The 20,379-nt window shown below is 32.9% G+C and overlaps 1 protein-coding gene across 1 annotated transcript in view; it reads right to left on the bottom strand.

Moving 5' to 3' along the window:
- The window catches only part of IQCM (IQ motif containing M), a 317,441-nt gene that overhangs the window by 39,932 nt on the left and 257,130 nt on the right, over nucleotides 1-20,379 (bottom strand). Inside the window, exon 14 of the mRNA XM_054595688.1 lies at nucleotides 11,093-11,254. Within this exon, the coding sequence (XP_054451663.1) occupies nucleotides 11,093-11,254 (162 nt within the window). The remainder of the gene's footprint in view (nucleotides 1-11,092; nucleotides 11,255-20,379) is intronic.

Below are 20,379 nucleotides of genomic sequence, written 5' to 3'. Positions count from 1 at the left end.
TTATAAAAATTCCAAAGTATTGTGAAAATATTATACTTCAGTCTTGAGGGAAAAAGTCATCATTCTCCCCTAGGGATATTAAATGATTTTTCAGCTTAAACAAAATGTATGTCTAATAAGAATCAGATTTTGTTTTATGTGAGTTTTACGATGAAGTATGAGTTCCTACTACTTAACATGTGTAGCTGGAAGAGAAATAGGACTGAATTTAAAATAGTTCTGAAAAGCAAGATTTGAGGGAGGGGCCAAAACTGCATGGCCAGAGCTTGCCCAATGGTTGGAACGCACCGTGTCCACAGGCAGGGAGAGGTTTTGCGGGCTGGCTGCCCCAGCCCAGGCCTTCACTTTACCTCCACTCCGGGGCAGAGCTAGACGGGGAGGAAGGAGTATTTCTTTCAGGTTTTGCTTCAGGAAATATTTAAAGGATAAAACTAGAAGCCACTTTTAAAGCTTCAGGAAAACAAAAAGAAAAATAAAAGCTAGTACAAAGACAGGTGTAATAGCACGTACTTTGTCCAGAAAAATTATGTTTCATTAAAAACAAAACAAAACAAAACAAGGATGGTTTGTATGTGCGTGGGGGGCCGCAGGGATGGTGGTGTTGGGGCGGGGCGGAGGGAGGACAGCCCGGTAAGACTCTGAACTTGAATCATCACCACAGTTATAATTAAGGCTGTGGTCCTGAGAAGCTAAGTGTAGCCTCTGTGCCCTCTGACCTTCATTTCAAATGATCGTTTGCTAATACATCCTAACAGGCTCCCTGTAAAAATAAAAAGGAAATGGAGCAAAATGACATATAATGTTGCTTCCTGGGCTTAGATATTCTAGTCATGAGTAGTTTTACAAAACTAGAAGAAAATATGCCAAAATATATTATATTAAATTACATTAAAGGAGGTAACTCTCGGTAGTAGTTTCTTTTCTTAAAATTGTACGGATTTTCTATAGTCCACCTTTATATTGAGTTTTTACATAAAATACCAATGTGTAGGATATTGCAGATGATTACTACATTATGAAATAGTGTTTACTACGTAGTAAACGAGTCGTTATTTTTATATATTATATTAGAAAACCTAGTTATGCATGCTGCGAATGTTTCCGTTGAGGGGACTCTTTTTTGGGGAGCATGCAATAATTTAGAGGCAGCCTCACAGTTCCGTGAAGAAATGCGGAGTCGGCACCAGCCAGGGCTCACGCTCCTCTCTCAGGGAGCCCTCTCTGCGCCTTCCCTCTCAAGACTGCTTAGCAGAGCAACTGAGCACGCACTGGGCACTGGCTTCACATCACTCATCGCTTTGTATTCTACTGCACTTAATTACGCATGCCTCATTCCCCCAGCCCAAATCATAAACACAAGAGAGGGAAGCTGTTTGATTTACTTTTGAATCCTCCTCATGTCTATCATGACACACAGGCACCCAATATTAAAGACGTGTAGAGTGACTGAAAAATGTCTGATCTCATCTTGGATTTTTGCCTCTGTTATGGCTAAATTATATTTTACTTCTTAAATTAAAATCTTTAAATATCAAAGAACTATCATCCTATATAGTATGGCCATAATATATCACAGTAATCTTTGAAGGAATCCAGAGAGAATAAACAAAAATAACTTTAATATATTAAAGATGAAAAAAGTATTTATTTTTAATATGAAAAAGATGGCTTAACTGCTATAGCAATGCTTTCTATATTTATTCATGTAACAAACAGTGAATGCATAATGCCTACTATGTGCTAAGAATTTTAGCGTGGGAACAAAGATTGTTCTCAAAAGCTTATAGAACTACCAGAGAAAGAAGTACTAAAAATAAATACTATATTTTCATGTGTCTCAAGCGTAGTTTTAAATGTAAAACAATTTACATATTTTTGAAAAGAAGATTATAAAGTAGATTCATTCATTTCTTTATTTGAAAAGCTACATTTGATATATTTTTATGACAAATATTTTTTCACTACAGTTTAACAGAAAAATTGAAGTAAAATATATAAACTTATATAAAGATAAACTTATATAAAGAAACATGTAAAGTTAAACAAAACTTTTTGACCTTTAAATTAAAGAATATGGCATACATACAGAATTTCAAAGTTATAATTATCAAGTCTATCTTTGTATTATAATTAAATAAAAAATATATAATAAAATGTGTAGAATGTATATAAAATTATAAAAATCAGCCATGCTAAAATAGTTAAAGAAATTCAACAGGTTCAGACAATGTAGAGGTTAAAATTTGTATATACTTAACATTCATTTTATGCAACTATGTGAATATAGTATACATATCGTGCTATTCTTTAACCTTTTTTTCATTGAAAAAGTATTCTCCATATTTCTCTATAAATCTCAGAAATAGAATTTTATATAGAACTTAATATTATACATGAATCATAATTAATCAACCATTCTCCTATTGCAGGAAATTTACATTGTTTGAACATTTGCAGTGATTACAATGACATAATTACTATTATATGTAACTCTATAAGTATTATTTCTTTAACATAAATTATTATACACACTTCACTGAATTCTGAAAAAGAAATTTATCGTAATTTAATATTTTCTTCATGATTCAAAATAAATTACCGTATTTATTGCAGTATGGAATACAATAAGCACTTGCTCTAGGTTCAGAATATCCAAACTGAAATCCTGGTAGCACCACCTCAGTAACTGGGTGACCTCAGGCATATTATTTCATTTTTTTCAGACATAAAAATTCCTTTGTAAAATGAGTTTAATAATAGCATGTGTCATGTAGATTACAAAGATGAAATAAGAAAATTGCTTAAAATGTATAGTCTTTAGTCTTATAAAAATGTGTTAACTTTATATTAACTATGCCAGTTACCATCAAAACAATAATAGTAGATACCAAGAACTTCTATCTAATGTATAAACCATATATATATATACACAAATTTTATAAAATTAGAAATTATATATTTGTATATAAAAATGAGTAATTAGGATAATTCATGTTTTAAATTATTTTATGTATATATATTATATATGTGTGTCTTTGTAGTGTCATAAATTATATTGACAAAATTTGAGAAGAGTAAGGGTGTAAATTTCCAAAAGATTATTTTATTATTCTTGCCACTCTATACTCTGTCACCAATTTATCATGCTTTGTAAAACCATTGTCTTATAAGGAGTCCCTCACAAAAGACTCCAAATAGCCAAAGCAATCCTGAGGAAGAGCAAAGCTGAAGGCATCACTCATTCTGATTTCAAACTATATTATAAAGCTATAGTAATCAAAACAGTATGGTACTTGGCATTAAAAACAGATATAGATCAATGGAACAGAACAAAGAAACCAGAAATAAATCCATGAATATATGGCCAATGAACTTCTAACAAAGGAGCTAAGAATATGCAATGGGGAAAGGCAGAAAATGGAGAGACACTTGCAGAAGAATAAAACTGGTCTACTGCCTTACACAATACACAAATGTTAACTCAAAATGTATCAAAGACTTGAATGTAGGACCTGAAAAAATAAAACTTCTAGAAGGAAACATAATCAGTAAGCTCTTTGCCATAGGTCTCGATAATGATTTTTTGGATTTGACACCAAAATCAGTTGCAACAAAACCAAAAATAAACAAATGGGACTACATCAAACTAATGGTTTCTGCACAGCAAAGGAAACCATCAACAAAATGAAAGGAAATCTATTGAATAGGAGAAAATAGTTCCAAATCATGTATCTGATAAAGGTTAATATCCTAAATATATAAAGAATGATACAACTCAATAACAAAATATTAAGCAATCCAATTTAAAAATGGGCAAACAGTATAAATAGATATTTTTCCTAAGAAGACACACAGATGGCCAACAGTTAGATGAAGTGCAAAAAATCACTAATAATCAGGAAATTCATATCAAAACCACAGTAAGATTATCACCTCATATCAGTCAAATGACTTTTCTCAAAAAAAAAAAAACAAAAAAAAAAAAACAAGAAATAATAACTGTCAGAGAGGATGGTGAAAAAAGTGAAGCCTTATGCACACTTGGCAGAAATGTAAATTGGTACAGATATTATGGAAAACTGTATGCAGTTTCCTTAAGAACTGAAAAGAACTACCATATGATCTAGCAATTCCACTTCCAGGTATTCATCCAAAGAATGAAAACATTAACTTGAAAACATACACACACCCCTATATTCATTGCAGCATGACGTACAATAGACATGGAAGCAAACTAAGTTGATATGGAAGTAACCCAAGTGTGGATCAACGAATACTGGAGAAAACGATATGGTATATATATAATAGAATATTATTCAGCCATATTGTTGTCATCCATTGTGAAACATGGGTGGACCTTGAAGGCATTATGCTGAGTAAAATAAGTCAGACAGACAAAGACAAATGCCATAAGATCTCACTTATATGTAGACACTTAAAAAAAAACCCACAAACTATATGAGACAAAAAGCTAAACTCATAGAGAACAAATTGGTGGTTGCCAGAGATGGGAAACAAGGGATAGGTAAAATGGGTGAAGGTGGTCAAAAGGTATGAACTTCCAGTTATAAAATAACACATGGGAATGTAATATATACCGTGGTGACTATAGTGCACTTGAAAGTTGCTAGGAAAGTAGATCTTAATTCTCATCACAAGAAAAAAATTGTGTAACTACATATAGCGATGAATGTTAACTAGACTTATTGTGGTGATCATTTGGCAATATATACAAATATCAAATCATTATGTTGTACACCTAAAACTAATATAATGTAATCCGTCAATTATATATTAATAAAAACCATTCTAGGTTGTGCAGGAGAATTTTAAAAATTTCTTAAAACAAAATTAGTTCCCACATCTGGAAATTCTCATGCTCTTCCCTTTGCCTACAACACACTGTCTTCTATTCTCTGCTTAGTAACTCTTACCTACTCTGTAAGAACATATTCATAGATCATTATCTTCATAAATGCATCTCTAACACTGCTAGATGTAATCATTCTCTTTTCCTAAAATCATAACTAAACTTAATTGCTTTTATTGTATCAATTAGTATGCAATCTCTACTTTTTTTCCTGTGACTATGTATGGAGAATAAGTTATCCCCACATTCCAGAGAAAAGTCTAGCAGCTCCGCAGCTGTGGTAAAGTTCATACTAGGACTTGTTTTTAACCCTCTTTAACCACTCCAATATCATTCTATAGCCATGGTGACAAAAAATTCCTTAGAATGAGTATTAAAACTGTTTTACCACCAGTGACTCATAACCTCAGTAAACACAATTCTGAAAGCCAACCAGTCAGTGAGAGATCCTGCTTTTGAAAGTTAAGCAATGAACCAATCCTCCCTCTAGTAGTGCATTTTTGAAAGCAGGTCAGTCAGCCACTCAGTCCTTCCAGAGGAGCTATACTCTGAATCCTGAGTCATTTCCTCTCACTGCTAAAAGCTACCAATCCCTGACTTTCATGCTGCATAACAAATGATCCCCAAACTAGAAGCATGAACAAACAAATGTCTCATGCAGTTTCTCAGAGTTAGGAATCTGGACTGTATTTCTGGTGGCTCAGGCTAGGGTCTGTCACAAGGCTGTAGCCAAGCCCTCACTGCAGATGTAGACACCTGAAGGCTTGATGGGGCCGGAGTCTCCACTTCCATGTTTCATTGCTCATGTAGACCTCAGTTCCTCGCTGGCTATAAGCAGATGCCCTAAGTGCATCAGCACGCGGACCTGTCAGCATGGCTCCCCAGATATCTTCATGACATGACAGCTAGTTTTCTGAGCAGCTTATCCAAGAGAGCAAGGCAGGATACCAAAAGTAATACCATTATTACTGCTGTACTCTGTTGGTTAGAAATATCAACCCTGATACAATGTGTATGATTTCAACCAAAGCATGAATACCAAGATGCACAGGGGCCATATTGTAGGCTGGCTATGACTCTTCCCAACAACTGTTTATAATATCAACAGTTTACTTTGCTCAGAGAGATGATTTAACCAGCATAACTCTGCCTAAAATCAGCTTTGAGTTTTTAATTTCCGATACTGAGTGTTGCTTTCATCTTTTGTCATTTAGAGTTGTTCTTCAAGGATTTTTTTCAGATTCTCATTTGGTAGCATTCGATATGACCCATAGGCCAATAGGAGTGCTCACTGGAACTCACTGAGCCAAAACTCTCATGATGCTTTGAATCTGATAGAATATGAACACTGCTAAGGCAAGAACTAAGTTTTAGTTATTTCTCAATCTTTTTGACAAGCATGTAGTAGACACTCACTGCTTGTAGAATAAATAGATGCAGAAGTCAAATAATAAAACATTATTCTTACAATTTTCATTTTACAAAGTTCAGTAGTAAAATATTGAGTGGTAGATTGTTATAAATGTGCAGCTCACACTTCCTACAACTTATAGACCTGATGCCGCATCCTCTTCCTTAATGTTTCCAACCCACTTGGTGAAACTGGGGTTGGCAGAACGGGAGACACACTCTGATTTTGTCATGGAAGTCCAAGAAAACATGGACTTCACGTAAAAGACACTCACTCCATTAAATGAGGGAGGACTAATTCACTAGAATTTTTAATAACTTGACTGTAGTTGAAAAACTTTAACCAGATACACTATATCATTCAATCTTATCTTTCTGTTGAGTGACTCCTGTGAGTATACTGAATACTGAAAGTTTTAGACAACTGAACCGTCTAAACATAGAATGACATTTTCCCACCACCAATTATGCTTGTAAAACCACACTCACATCATTTGCCCTAAATAAAGAAAGTAAAAAAGACATTAAAGAACATAGAAGTGGAGGCTTCTGCTGGTTTATAGCTGGTAAAAGAAGAAAAAAGAAAGAAAAAAGGAGGAGATCAATAGGTGTACACCCAAACTTTTCAAGTCCAGTTTAATTCAGTGACTACATTATTCTCCGCAAGCAACCAGAGACTTTATAGGCAGAGCAAGGCATAGTACATTTCAACTTATCCACATTATAATAGACAATAAATAAATATAAAATAAAAATAAAATATATGGAGCTTCTTTCAAATTAGGATAACCCTCAAAAATAGGTTCAAAACAACTTAGCTTTGACAAGAGTAATAAATGTCTATAGTCTAAGGAAAATCAGGGCAAGTCAGGATAAAAAGAAATTTAAGAAGGCAAAATAAATTACACATATATCAGTTACAAAAAATATGGCAAAAACAGAAGATAAAAAATGATGAATAGAAATCTAAGTAACTATTGAGATGTATATTTTTAAAGTTTTTTAAAGTGCAAAATATAAGCAGAACATGTAGCAGCTAGGATTACACTCGCAATAAATCAGACACATTTGATCATCATATCTTATTTTAAGTTTCATCACTTAAAAGAAATGAGAAAATTTGCAAAATACTTAGAGACATTCCAAAGACATTAAGGATTACAAAGAGGACTTCTAAGGAATAATATATTAAATGGCCAATTTTAGAAAAAAGAAAGATTCTTATTAATCCATGCATAGCCTTTATTTTCATGGATAGTGAAAGAGTTATAACTGCAAGAAAGGGTGTATAGGAAAAGAAAGTCTCATGTTGCAAAGTAGAAAATCCTAAGAGAAAAGATCATCAAATATCAGACTTGACTCTCAAGGACGATGGCGCAATTGCCAGCCTTTAAAGAAGGGATTATCATTTGGCTAATGTCCATCAGGTCTTGCCTGAAGGCAGTGGAATAAAGTGAATGACATAAAAAGACACCTTGTACTTTTATAATGGGTAACAAAACAGCGATTAGACCAGGAAATCAGGTGCCAGTATTAATTACATAACTTAAATAACCATATGTTATCGGGGTAAGTAAAATTTTCTATACTAAGGGCTGGAAATAACATATGAAAAAGAAGTAGTTGAAAATTAGAGGTCTATGCTCATTACTCAGGATCTGAGCAAATTAGAAACCTTACATTAATACAATAATATGGTTTCAGTTAAGAATGGGCCATTAGTTCGAGAAAGTAATTTAATCATTCATTTGTATTCCCTAAATGATTTTGTTAAACGATCATGGCTGGCCTACCCCTTTCAGGGTATTCCCATTAGAATTTTAGGAGTTCTTTAATCCAATCTACAGCTTCCAGGTTAAAAATCCACCAAAGTCACAAAAACTTAATGAAGGAGAGAAACAAGTTCAATGTAGGTGGGACAGGCCAGAAAGTCAGGGAAGCTCAAGGAAAGGCAACTCAGAAGAAAAGAGGTCGAAGACGTGTTAAAAGACTAGATTTCCAAAATAGCCTTTCCAAAAATAGGCTTGACAAGACCTATGTTCTGGGGGGGAAAAAAATTAAGATTTTTTTACTTTTTTTATACTGTTGATTTTAATATTTACAATTATGATTCAGAACAAAAACTTTGTGCATATTCAGCAATTTGAAATCATGACTGATGCAGCATTATAATCATATTAAAGCCACTGCGGTAGGAATTATAGAATATAAAAGTATGGATATACTGAATATTTTTAGAGTATGCTGTGGAGTATTAATGTTTGAACACATAATAAATTCCCAGAGCTATCTTCCCTAAAATGTTTATAGTCAAGGAGTTACTAAGTTTCAAAAAGCACTTTCTGTAATAGACTGCTCTTTTTCAAAGCAAATGCTGCAGACTCTCTTGTCAATCAATTTAATAACAGTAATTCAAAAAGAAGCAAACCCTTGGTCACTTGCTAAAAAAGAAAAGATAAGCTTAAAACTCAGAAGATGGAGTCCTCAACTTACAACACAATGTCATATATATATATATATATATTCTTTCTATTTATTTTATTTGAACTAAATGTTCAGAAATGGGCTCTAAAAATGAACAGAACTTTAAAAAAAATAATATGGGTCATGTTCTGGTAACTTTCAGGTGGAAAATTGAAAGAGAAAATAGATCACAACCAGAGTCTTGATTCATTTTACAGAACCTAAAAAGTTGAGCATTATTTTTTATAATTTCCTTACTTTTTTCCCTCCTCTTCTTCCTCTAGGCTATCTATCAGAATTGAGCACTTAAAAGTACTTTCATATTCACCGACCCAATAAGATTGCATTAAATTTATGACTCTGTAGATAAATTCTAAAATGCTAGTTTTAAAACTCAAAGAGAAATCATCTTACAAAAACATTACCAAAATACAGATTTTACTATCTTGGATTTTTTATGTTTTCAATTTTATTTTTATAGCTCTATTATATTAAAGTATAAATGAAAAACTGCACGTATTCAAAATGGATAATTTAATGAATTTTTACATACGTGCACATCCATGAAACCATCACCACAATCCGGATAATAAATATTTGTTACCCCACACTTTGTAATCCATCATGTTTTGCTTCTACTCCCCACCCCCATTCCCAGATAACCACAGATATGCATCTGCCATATGGTTTAGTTTGTTTACATTTTCCAGACTTTTATATAAATGGAATCATACACTTTCCCTCTTGTTTTTAAATCTGGCATCTTTCACTCAGCACAGTTCTTTTGAGATTCAGCCATGTTAAATATGTATCAATACTGTCAGTAGTTTTTTCTTTTATATTGCTGAGTAATGTTCTGTGTGGATAATATCACAATTTGCTTATCCTTTCTTCTGTAAGTTGGCTTTCAAGTTGTTTCTAGTCTGGGTCATTTACCACAAATGTGTCTACGAATTCTTATGTACAAGTTTTTGTTTGGGCACAGACTTTCTTTTCTCTTAGGCAAATTTCTATGAGTGCTGTGGTTGGGTCATATAAGAAGTGTATGTTTAACTTCTTAAGAAAGTGTCAAACTATTCTGCCAAGTGTTTTGTTTTGTTTTTTACCATTTTGCATCTGCAATGGCAAACATTAGTGTTCCACTCACTGCACATACCTGGCAACACTTGGTGTGTTGTCTTTTTAATGTCAACCATTACAGTAGGTGTGTGATGGTGTCCCCTTGTGGTTTAATTTACATTTCCGCAATGACTAATAAGAGGGCATATCTTTTGTGGAGTTGTTCGCCATTCATATAAACTTGTTTCTCCTTTTGTTTTGTGGTTTTTATTTTAATTAAAATAAAACTAACTCTTTTTAGTATATAGTTTGTTTTTAATTTTTAGAGTCACGCAACACTACCATGATGACGATACAGAATAGCTCCACTCACCCAAGAATAGCTCCACTCACCCAAGAATGCTCTCATGCTGCCTCTTTATAGTCAAGCCCTCCCACCAGCCTCGAGCCACCGTAATCACAGGTCTTTGTAGTTTTTGTTTTTTTTTCCCAAAATGTCACTTAAATGGAATCAATATGTAGCTTTTGAGCTAGGCTTCTCCCACTCAACATGATGTATTTAAAATTCATCCTGTTGTATCAATAGCTGAGTAGTGTTTCATTGCATCGATGTAACAAATTTTTATTATCCATTCACTAGGTGAAGAATATCTGTGCTCTTTCTAACTTTTGGCAGTTACAATTAAAGTACTCTCAACTCTTAATAAAAATAGGCAAAATATTTACTCACTTCACTAAAGAAGATATACAAATGACAAATACACGGAAAGATGCTTTATAGCAACTAGAGAAAGTCAAATTAAAATCACAATGGAACACTAATACTTAGCTATTGCAATGACTGAAATTAGGAAGACTGATTACACCAAGTATTGATAGAGCTGTGGACCAAATGCAACTCTCATATTTCTACTGAGAAACATGAAATGATACAACCAGTTTGGAAAACAGTTTAGTCAAGAGAAAAGCAAACATATTTCTATACACAGTCCTGTATATGGATGTCCATAGCAGCTTTCCTTGTAGAATTACTATATATAAAAAAAAAGCAACCAAAATATCCATTGTGAGGTGAAGAGATAAACACAGTGTGGTTCCACTATTCCAGTGGAGTCACCAAAGTATAAAATAGTCACTTTTTAAAATGCAGGCATAATACTTAAGAACTAAAGAGAATATTATATAAGGTCTACATATCACCCCACTCTATCTAATTGATGAAGTAGAGTTATATAAAGTAGAGTCATATCCTCTTAACTATAAAAGGAAATAAGAGGTTCAGTATCTTACCTATGTATTTGTATCCTTCTTCCCCATTCACAATGGGCCTCAGCCAAGTTGACCTAAGTCGCATATTATTCTTCACATGGGCACCTTGAGGAGGATAGAGTGTAAATAACATTTCAATTGCATTGGACTTCTTGATGAGTTCAGAATATTTTTCACGGTCTTCTGTAAAAAAACAAATATTAAAAATTTTTAAATTTTAGAAATTTTTATAAAATGTCCAATGTGTTTCTTTTAAGAGATGTAAACTAAAACTCCTTAATAATTTGAATATTGATTATGTTGACAATGTGGGTTTTCTTTAGCCAAAGTTACTTCACCAAAAATCTTATTGTTCAGATAATTCCTAGCAAAAATTAAGTAAGGGTTTTACTAACAGCATCTTCAAACACTATAAATTAAAGTAATATTGTTAGTAGCCATAGGAAAAAAAGTAAGATACAAATGAACAGTATTTACATTTTACATCCTACTGCATATCCATATATATTTTGAAATTGCCATTAAATGATGAAATCAGAATAACCAGCCCTCCAAAAAATGTTGAGCAAATGTACAGACCCATAAAATGAAATTGCTGAAAGAATTAATATTCCTAGACTATGATCTTGTAATGCATATACAAATATTTATATAGCACTTACTGTACACAAGGGATTTTTCCAAGTGTTTTAAAACATCAACACATTTAATTTTTAAAGCACATCACTAAGGTAGATCCTATTATTATTTCTATTTCACATGAAGAACTTGAGGCCCAGAGAAATCAAATAACTTGCCTACGTCTTTCAATATGTAAATGTTGCAATTAGGATTTGGATTATCTAAGGAAGCTCTTATTTGAAAAGAGAAGCTTGTCAACTAAATATGACCGGCATTAACAAGTAGATAGGAAAACTGACCCTGGCTGGTGTGGCTCAGTGGACTGAGTGCAATTGATTCCCAGTCAGGGCACCTGCCTGGGTTGTGGGCCAGGTCCTCACCCTGGGGGCGTGCCATCAGCAACCCACGGGGGCCAGGGCCCAGGTGGAGGAGAGCCATCAGCAACCGCTGGCTGTTTCCCTCTCACACATGGATGTTTCTCTCCCTCTCTTCCTCCTTCCCTTACCCTATTTCTAAAAATAAATAAGTAAACTCTAAAAAATAATAATAATATTTGGTTACTCTTTTAATTTGCCAACTCTAATCCTATATGCAGTTTTTATTCTCCCACATTCCCCAAGAACCAAATAGGACATAAGTAGTTAACAGGACATTTTGTAGCAGATGATTCTTAGATATGTAAAATATTTTCTATTAAAAATAACAGACTGAGTACCTACTTTCAAAAAATAAAAGGATATTAATAATTAGGAAATAGATAAAGTTGTCAGATTTACATTTTAAGATGATAAAAAGAAAAATCTCATCTATTATTATACTTGTTCCTTTCTAAAATTGTGTTTAAAAGATATTTTAACACTAAAAATGCATGAACAACACAATCTCAGATGAAAGAACAGTACTACACATCAAATGATGAAAACCTTGAGTTTATAGGTTTGTTGAAAGTGTCCGTTTCTTTCTAAGAAGTCTTCCCTCAACACAAATTGTAGCAGATGCAACACTTCCAAAGGGTATGTGTGTAAGTTGTTAAGTTTAGGACCAGTACTAAGTATTCGGTTGGCCAAAAAGTTCCTTTGTTTTTTTTTCCATAAGATGGCTCCAGCAGCACATATTTGTGTTTAACTTCATTTGAAACAATTTTGTTAGATTGTATTGCAACAGCTGTCATATCAGCATGCATTAAAAGAACTTATTAAAATTGGTGAATTTTTGTGAATTTTAATATTGAAGAAGGAAGAAAATATGCATCATTTTCAGCATATTATGCTTTATTATTTCAAGAAAGTTAAAAACAGAACTGAAACTCCCAAAAAGATTTGTGCAGTGTATGGAGAAGGTGTTGTGACTGATGGAATGTGTGAAAAGTGGTTTGCAAAGTTTCATGCTAGAGATTTCTCTTTGGACAATGCTCCACAGTCGGATAGACCAGTTGAAGTTGATAATAATCAAATTGAGAGATGAATTGAGAACAATCAATGTTGTAATATACAGGAAATAGCTGATATACTCTATTAAAATGCTAATTTTAATGATAATATTAAATCAGCATTTAATTAAACTGCTAATATTTTATGCTCATTAAATAAAATTAGTATGTCAATGATAATATCCAAATCAATAAAGTTACTGATGAAAATGAAAACTGTCTTTTATTTTATGGAAAAATCCACATGGACTTTGTGGCCATCCCAATACATCAGGAAGAGTTAGGTGGGTAACAAATTTTCACTAGCGATCCTGAATTATTAAACCAGAGTGGTAGGCCTTGTCACTGAAGTTAATTATTAACAAGTATTTAAAAGTATAGGTAGAAATACTCTAATCTTTTACCTTAATCTATTAACTTACTACACTATTATGTAACTAAATGTATCCCAAAGTAAAAATATACTTTAGAATCTTCATAAAAACACAAGGTTTACAGGCTGAAAACAATGGTGACAAATAATAGAGGTTTTCTTCCATTTTTAATATTATGCATTCATTAAAATGCTAACTTATCTCTCATGGGCCACTGATTAATCACATGAGGACTTCAGTATGTAGTTTTGAACCGATGGTTTATAATCTAGAACCTACTATCAATAACCAATTTTGAAATGTTGTACCTTTAATATCTTTTCACGGTTTAGTTAGAGCATTTTATGCTGTATTTATTTTCTTTGATTTGAAATAAGTGAATGTCACACTTTTTGTCATGCCATTTTTATCAGAGCTTTTTCTATTTATTAGTAAATGTAAAAGGATACCAATTCATCAGTATGAAAAATTATATTTGTCTTGAACAAAGGAAAGTGAATCTATAGCATCCCCATGTCAACATTAATGAAATTTTCTTTTTTAAAGATCATTGAAGAAGGAGGGAAACACTGAGATTCAAAACCAAAGGGCATTATGATTAAGAAGGCAGTTAATAGTATGCCGCTGGATGATACAACCAGTAAAAATAAATGCAAGGACCATGGGTCTCTTATATTACAATTAAATACTGACATTACTTAATTTAAAGAAGAGCAAAAATGTTCATTAATATTGGACTGAGAGTAAAACAAAACAAAAGGAGGACATGAATTAATTAAAAATGTGTTAAAGTATAGCAAATATTTCTATTTTTAAATCCCCTCAGTTCATGAAAACAGGCACATATTGTTAATTTTGCCACAATGTTCTTTGCTATATAATTAAAAGGTTAAGTGTGTAAAAATCATGTCCTTCATACATACCCTTATAAATCCAATCAAAATTCTTTTATAAAATAGAAAATTAAGGGATTGCAGGCATTTCATTGTTTAATAATCCAAGTACAATTATTTCAAAAGATTCACTTCTTTGGTAGAATAAATATGGAGTTAATAAAGAAATATAGTTTAATTTTATTTCCATGTTGATTTTTTTGCTTATGGCTTATTAGTGAATAAATATATTTTCAAGTGTTTGATAATAAAAGATAAAAGACTTCTGTCTTCATGTTATTTAGGTAAAAACAGGTCATAGTACTACAGATAAATCATATATCTACATAAAACACTAAAATGATTTTGGTTAGTAATTCAAATATAATTATAAGTATTCCTTTTAAGGAGCATTTTATTTCTCTAAAAAGCCTATACATGTTTGCATGTGAGTGTGTCTGTGTATTGGAAGTAATGCAAACATTGTCTCATAAATGATTGGAGTATTATGATTAATATTGAGTATTTTATTTTTACAAATATGCCCTTCATTTTTCTCTGAAGGTCTGAGTCTCAGGATGGCCAGATTAAATCCATTAACATGATTTTATTCTGACAGACTCAAGATAAATGGTCCTCTCACCCTGGTTTAAATGCTCTCACTTTGTGAGAAGTACAATAGCATAGAAAAATTCATAAAACTTAAGAGCACAGCAGCAATTTTTATTGGGCTCACCATATATAATTTATAATATATTTCTTTTCACTTTGAAAGAGTATTTTAATTTAAAAATATTACCTTCTTAGTTGGATTAGTCATTTCAATTTGAATTACCTAATCTTCTTGGGTGGTGGTTTTTTTGTGTGTGTTTTTGGTTTTGCTACAGATTGCCATTCTTTCAGTCATTTTCATATATACAAGTTCTGTCCAGAATGTATCCAGCCACATAATTTGAAAAGTAGAGACATTTATTGAAGATGTTACCAGATACAAGAAACATTGTACATAGGACAAGGATGTCTCAGTCCCTTTCAAAGGAGGCACCTTGGGACCTCACGCAGTTCTTTCAATCGCCATCAGCTGCCCTGATGTATTTTCCTGAATCTCATCAAGAGCCTGAAATCTCTTCCCTTTCAAAGGTAATTCTAGTTTTGGGAAAAACCAGAAGTCACAGGGCACCAAACCTAGGCTGTAGCAGGGCTGAGTCACCTGGGTGGTTTAGTGTTTCACAAAAATATTGTGCACTATACGTGATGCATGAAAGGGCGCATTGACATGATGAAGCTGCCAACCAGCTGCCCATAGCTGCGGTCTTCTGAATCATCTAATAGTTTCCACTGAGGAAAGTTCAAGCTTAATGCAAAATCTGATGCAGATTCACTGCTCTACTAGCCCAGCCATTCTGAATGTGACAGCCACACAGTACACATGCTCCCTCAACAGAGTCTACTCCCACTGTTCACTCCCACTGACTAGTACAGTGAAGTCATTATTGTTCACGCATGTGCATTCCAGTCCACCCTCCTTGGCTGCCAGGTTATATCGATGTCATGCAAACCATTCTCATTATATTAATAATGGCTGGACTTTTTACAGATAGAAATTTTATATGTATGTATGTATATGTGTATATATATATGTATGTATGTACACTGGTATACACACACACATACATATATATCCTTAAGGACCAGACAATAGCAAATGAATCTTTATGCTATTCATTAGTTTTAAAAAGTATAATGGGAATAAAGTTGGAGTTACACAGTTCATTATTTTAAGTACTATTGTCCCATATTATTCCATAAGGGACTGTCTCAATCCCTTAGCAAATAATGATAATGATGATAATAATAATAATAGTAATTATAATTGCCAGTTTACTAACAGGCTTAGATATTGCTTTACTCCACAATTTGTTAGCCGCTGTGCAAAAAAAAAATTATTATGAAAATACACCAAAGATTTACCTTTCCTTTTCTATGCTTAGTTCTGTCTCTAGATTCAGGAGGCAAAAATAATACCATGTTATTTTTTATAATAAAAAATGTACTCAAAGTAAGCAAAAATCTTTCCTTATAAATTTTCCAAGTGAATACCAAATAAATGTTTTTAAATTATTTTATGTATTCATTGTATAAATAATAAAGGCTGTCTTTTAGAACTGAACTATTCTTTAGCTTTTTGGAGATCATTTGTCAGGCTCACGCAAATTTCTCAATAACAATAAAGAGGTCTATAAGTTGAGGCCTGTATACTGAGTATAGAAAAGCCAAAATTAATTTAAATTCTTTCTGAAACAAAGATCGGTACAAGCTAATTAACAGGTAGAAGAATTTACCTATTTAACAAATGTTCAATTTTCTAGCTTGACTTATTTATAAATGTCAACAGGTACTAATATCTCTGGTTAAAGGTGGTATAGTAAAAGCAAGTTTTTTTCTTCCCGCCTCTCCTATGACATCTCCCCCAAAATCATGTTTTAATATATCAACAAAATAAATATATTTACATCTTAGTAAAACACAAAAATCCCCACAAACATCAATAACCCTGAAGAATATTTGATGGAAACAATAAAATTCAGGCCTAAATGGAAAAGAATGCCTAGTACTGATCCAAAATTCCTCAGTTCCCAGAGAAGATACAGATATGTCTAAGAAGAAAAATCATACTTCTGAAGGACCTCTTCAGGTACATTTTGGGAGAATCACAAGATCCATGTGCATGATGGAATGTAGGAGAGACAAAAAAGTCACTGAGAAACCTAGTCCATATCACACCTCAGAACAATAGTTAAGATGGAGCCAAAGGAAGAAAAATGCTCCTATATGCCTGTCCCACATGCAAAATACATTTACCCTATCACAATGTCCCCTCAAGTCTCTACCACTTACAGTGCAAAGTCAAAATCCAAAAATCTCATCAGCTCAAAAGTCCCAAATCTAGTATATAAATTGTCTAAATTTGGTATGAGTGAAGTTCTTGGTATAACCCATGTTGGGTACAATTCTTCCCTATGGAACTCTGAAACTTAGGAACCATTTGTCTGCTCCCAAAATACAACAATGGAACAAGTATAAGTTAAAAGTTAAGCCATTCCTATTCAAAAGGAAGAAAATACAAAATAGAGGAGTGTTTTTGAGATGTAGCTGGATAAATTTAATTAGATTTCAAGAGTTGGAAATAATTTCCTGTAGTTTTCAGCTCTGCCCTCTGAAACTTCTTTCTTTCCTTTCATCCTTCCTTCTTTTCTTCCTTTCTCTCTCTCTCTCTCTCTCTTTCTCTTTCTTTCTTGTTTCTATTTTCAAGAAGGGTAGCATGAATTTGTAGCTGAGAAGTTTAACCCATCTGTTTCTTGCTCATACACTTATGTCTAGTAATGTTCCTTCATTTCATACTGTCTCTGATCTTGTGGATTTGAGCAGGAAGTGTTCTTTTGGTAAACACTTCTCAAGAATCTTGTGGTCTCCCATGCATGTAACGGGAATTTACTCCATTACACAAGAGGCTTCTCTTAACATCTTTCTTGGAAAATTCCATCCCCATTCTTGACTTGTGCTTAGAATGACTGGGAGGTTCTATGGGCCACACATTTTTTTCTCCATTAAAAAACGTTTGTGTGACTGAATTTTTTTTTAACCTATCTGAGGTTATTAGCAAAAGGTTGACCAGCCACACTCTTAGCTTTATTCTACTGTAATTTTCCTAATAATGATACTCTTAATTTTAGTGTCTTCCACAATCTGAATGAGTTGAGAATTTTCCAAAACACCTGATTCCTTTTTGTTTAACAGTTCTCTCAGTTTATCCTCTTGAATTTTACTATAGGCAGCACAAGTAATTAGGCTTCATATTCAAATTTCTGCTTGGTGATCTCGTCAGCTAAATGTTCAAGGTCATAGCTCACAACTTGTACTGTCTACATAACTATAGGACACATTTCTTCTGAGCTTTCTTCTACTGTATAACAAGGCTCTCCCTTCCTCTAGTTTCTAACAACACATCCTTCATTTTGAGCCCTAGATAGCAGTACCTTTAACTTTCGTATTCCTCCCAACAGTTCCTTTGTGATTTAGATATTCTCTAAGGTGATTTAGGTTTTCTCTACCATGCTCCTTACTTCTTGCTAAGACCTATGAACAGATCATTAATGTCCGTAACTCTACTGTCTGTTCAAGGCAATCCAGGCTTTTTGTTTGTTTTAATCAAGATCTTCAATACTTTTCTAGGCTTTACCTACTGCTTGCTCAGTTCCACATTTTTAGACAACCTTTGTTAGCTAGTATTCAACTAGAGAGGCAGAACAAATAAGAGATATGTATTAAAGTCTTTATTGCCACAAATCTGTTTATGCAATTGTAAGGACAGGTTAGGCAAGTCCAAAATCCATGCAGCAGGCCATCAGAACAGAAGGCTGGAGTTTGGGAGAATATACTGATATTACTATACACAAGAAGAATTTCTTCTTCAGGGAAGACTCAGCTCTGTTTTAAAGGCCTTCAACTAATTGTACAGGCCTGCCCAGATTATCTAGGATAATCTCCTTTACTTACATCAACTGACTGATTATGCACTTTAGTCACAGCTACAAAATACCTTTGGGGAAACATGTAGATTAGTGTTTGAATAACTGGGAACTCTAGCCTAGTCAAGCTTACACATCAAAAAGACCATGACAAGCTAACTAAACTTAAGGATATAGAATGTATCCTTTGGGACTGCAAATCACTTCCAACAGGTGGTAACAGCTGGCTTCACTTTTTCCAAAACAACACTCAACAAAAGAAGAAAAATACTTAGACAATTTGGAGAAAAGGTGTAATCCAAGTTGTAAATTAAGCCAAGTGTAAAGATACCTAAAAAAATTCTCAGGAAATAAAGCACCCATAATCTCTTCCTGAAACACAACAAAACAAATCAATAAAATACTATATTTTATATAAATAGAGTCAAATAAAATTGAATCAAAATAAGGAACTAAAGAGTGGAGAAGCCATGATAAACATGAAGGAAAGAAGGGAGGGAGGAAGAAAGGAAGCTGGTAAGTATTAAACTCATTTATATATATAGTACCACAAAGCCAAACAACTGTAGAAGTTACAGAAAAAGTACATATGGTAGAAACCTTGTAAGTATTTAAAAAAAATCATCAGATAAAATTTTTAAATTGAGAGATATTTGTGAGAAGATATAACAGGAAGTTTAATGTGATAATTTTATCTTTTTATTGGCAGATTGTCAATAGAGGATTTTGATAAATCAGGAAATTCTTTAAGTATTTAAAGTAGGTAAAGTGTTCTTTTTAAAATGCAGAAAAATTCCTGATTGAGTTAAACTCCCAGTGGGTAATATACATATTATTTTAGCTAGACATAATGCTGCCTCTAAAAATTTAGAAATTCAGTTACCAATTAAAAGGGAAAAGATAAAACATGTATGTATTTACATTGATCCTCTCAGTCTCCAAATGAATTAAAGGCATTTGGCAAGAGACTCTCACGTGATACTTTTTCTATAAATATATAAATAGCATAATTTTCTATAAAAATCTATCATGTTACAGTGTTTTCTATATCTAAGCAAACATTTATCAATCAGGTTATCTAATAATCGTATTTAGGAGAAAAATGATGTTTAGATGACATATTACATATTTCTGACATTTGAGATAGAATAAACAGCAAAATTCCAGTATTTTGTGTATGCTATTTTTGAAATATAAGAAAATTTGGGTTATTTTCCTCAGGTTTTTCCCCAAAAGATCAAGATTAAATGCTTGACTAAAGACAGGCTTCCATAATTTATATATGCATAAAGGGGTCCACTGTGCTGTATTTAATGTCTTTTGTACAATTACAAGCTTAAAGGTTAAAGTAAGTTAGAGATTTGCTACCTCTGTTTTAACTGGACTTTAAAAAAGATTTTGTTTAAAAAAAATTATATGAAAACTAAAGAAAAACAGATTAGTAAGCACTAACATCAAATGGATTGGCAGAAATAATAAACAG

Source organism: Pteronotus mesoamericanus, unplaced genomic scaffold (genome assembly GCF_021234165.1).
Source record: "Pteronotus mesoamericanus isolate MK-2021 breed Mesoamerican mustached bat unplaced genomic scaffold, CSHL_Meso_final contig_163, whole genome shotgun sequence".
NCBI lineage: Eukaryota > Metazoa > Chordata > Mammalia > Chiroptera > Mormoopidae > Pteronotus > Pteronotus mesoamericanus.
The sequence above is the reverse complement of the archived record's forward strand: the minus strand, read 5'-3'. Positions and strand labels throughout refer to the sequence as shown.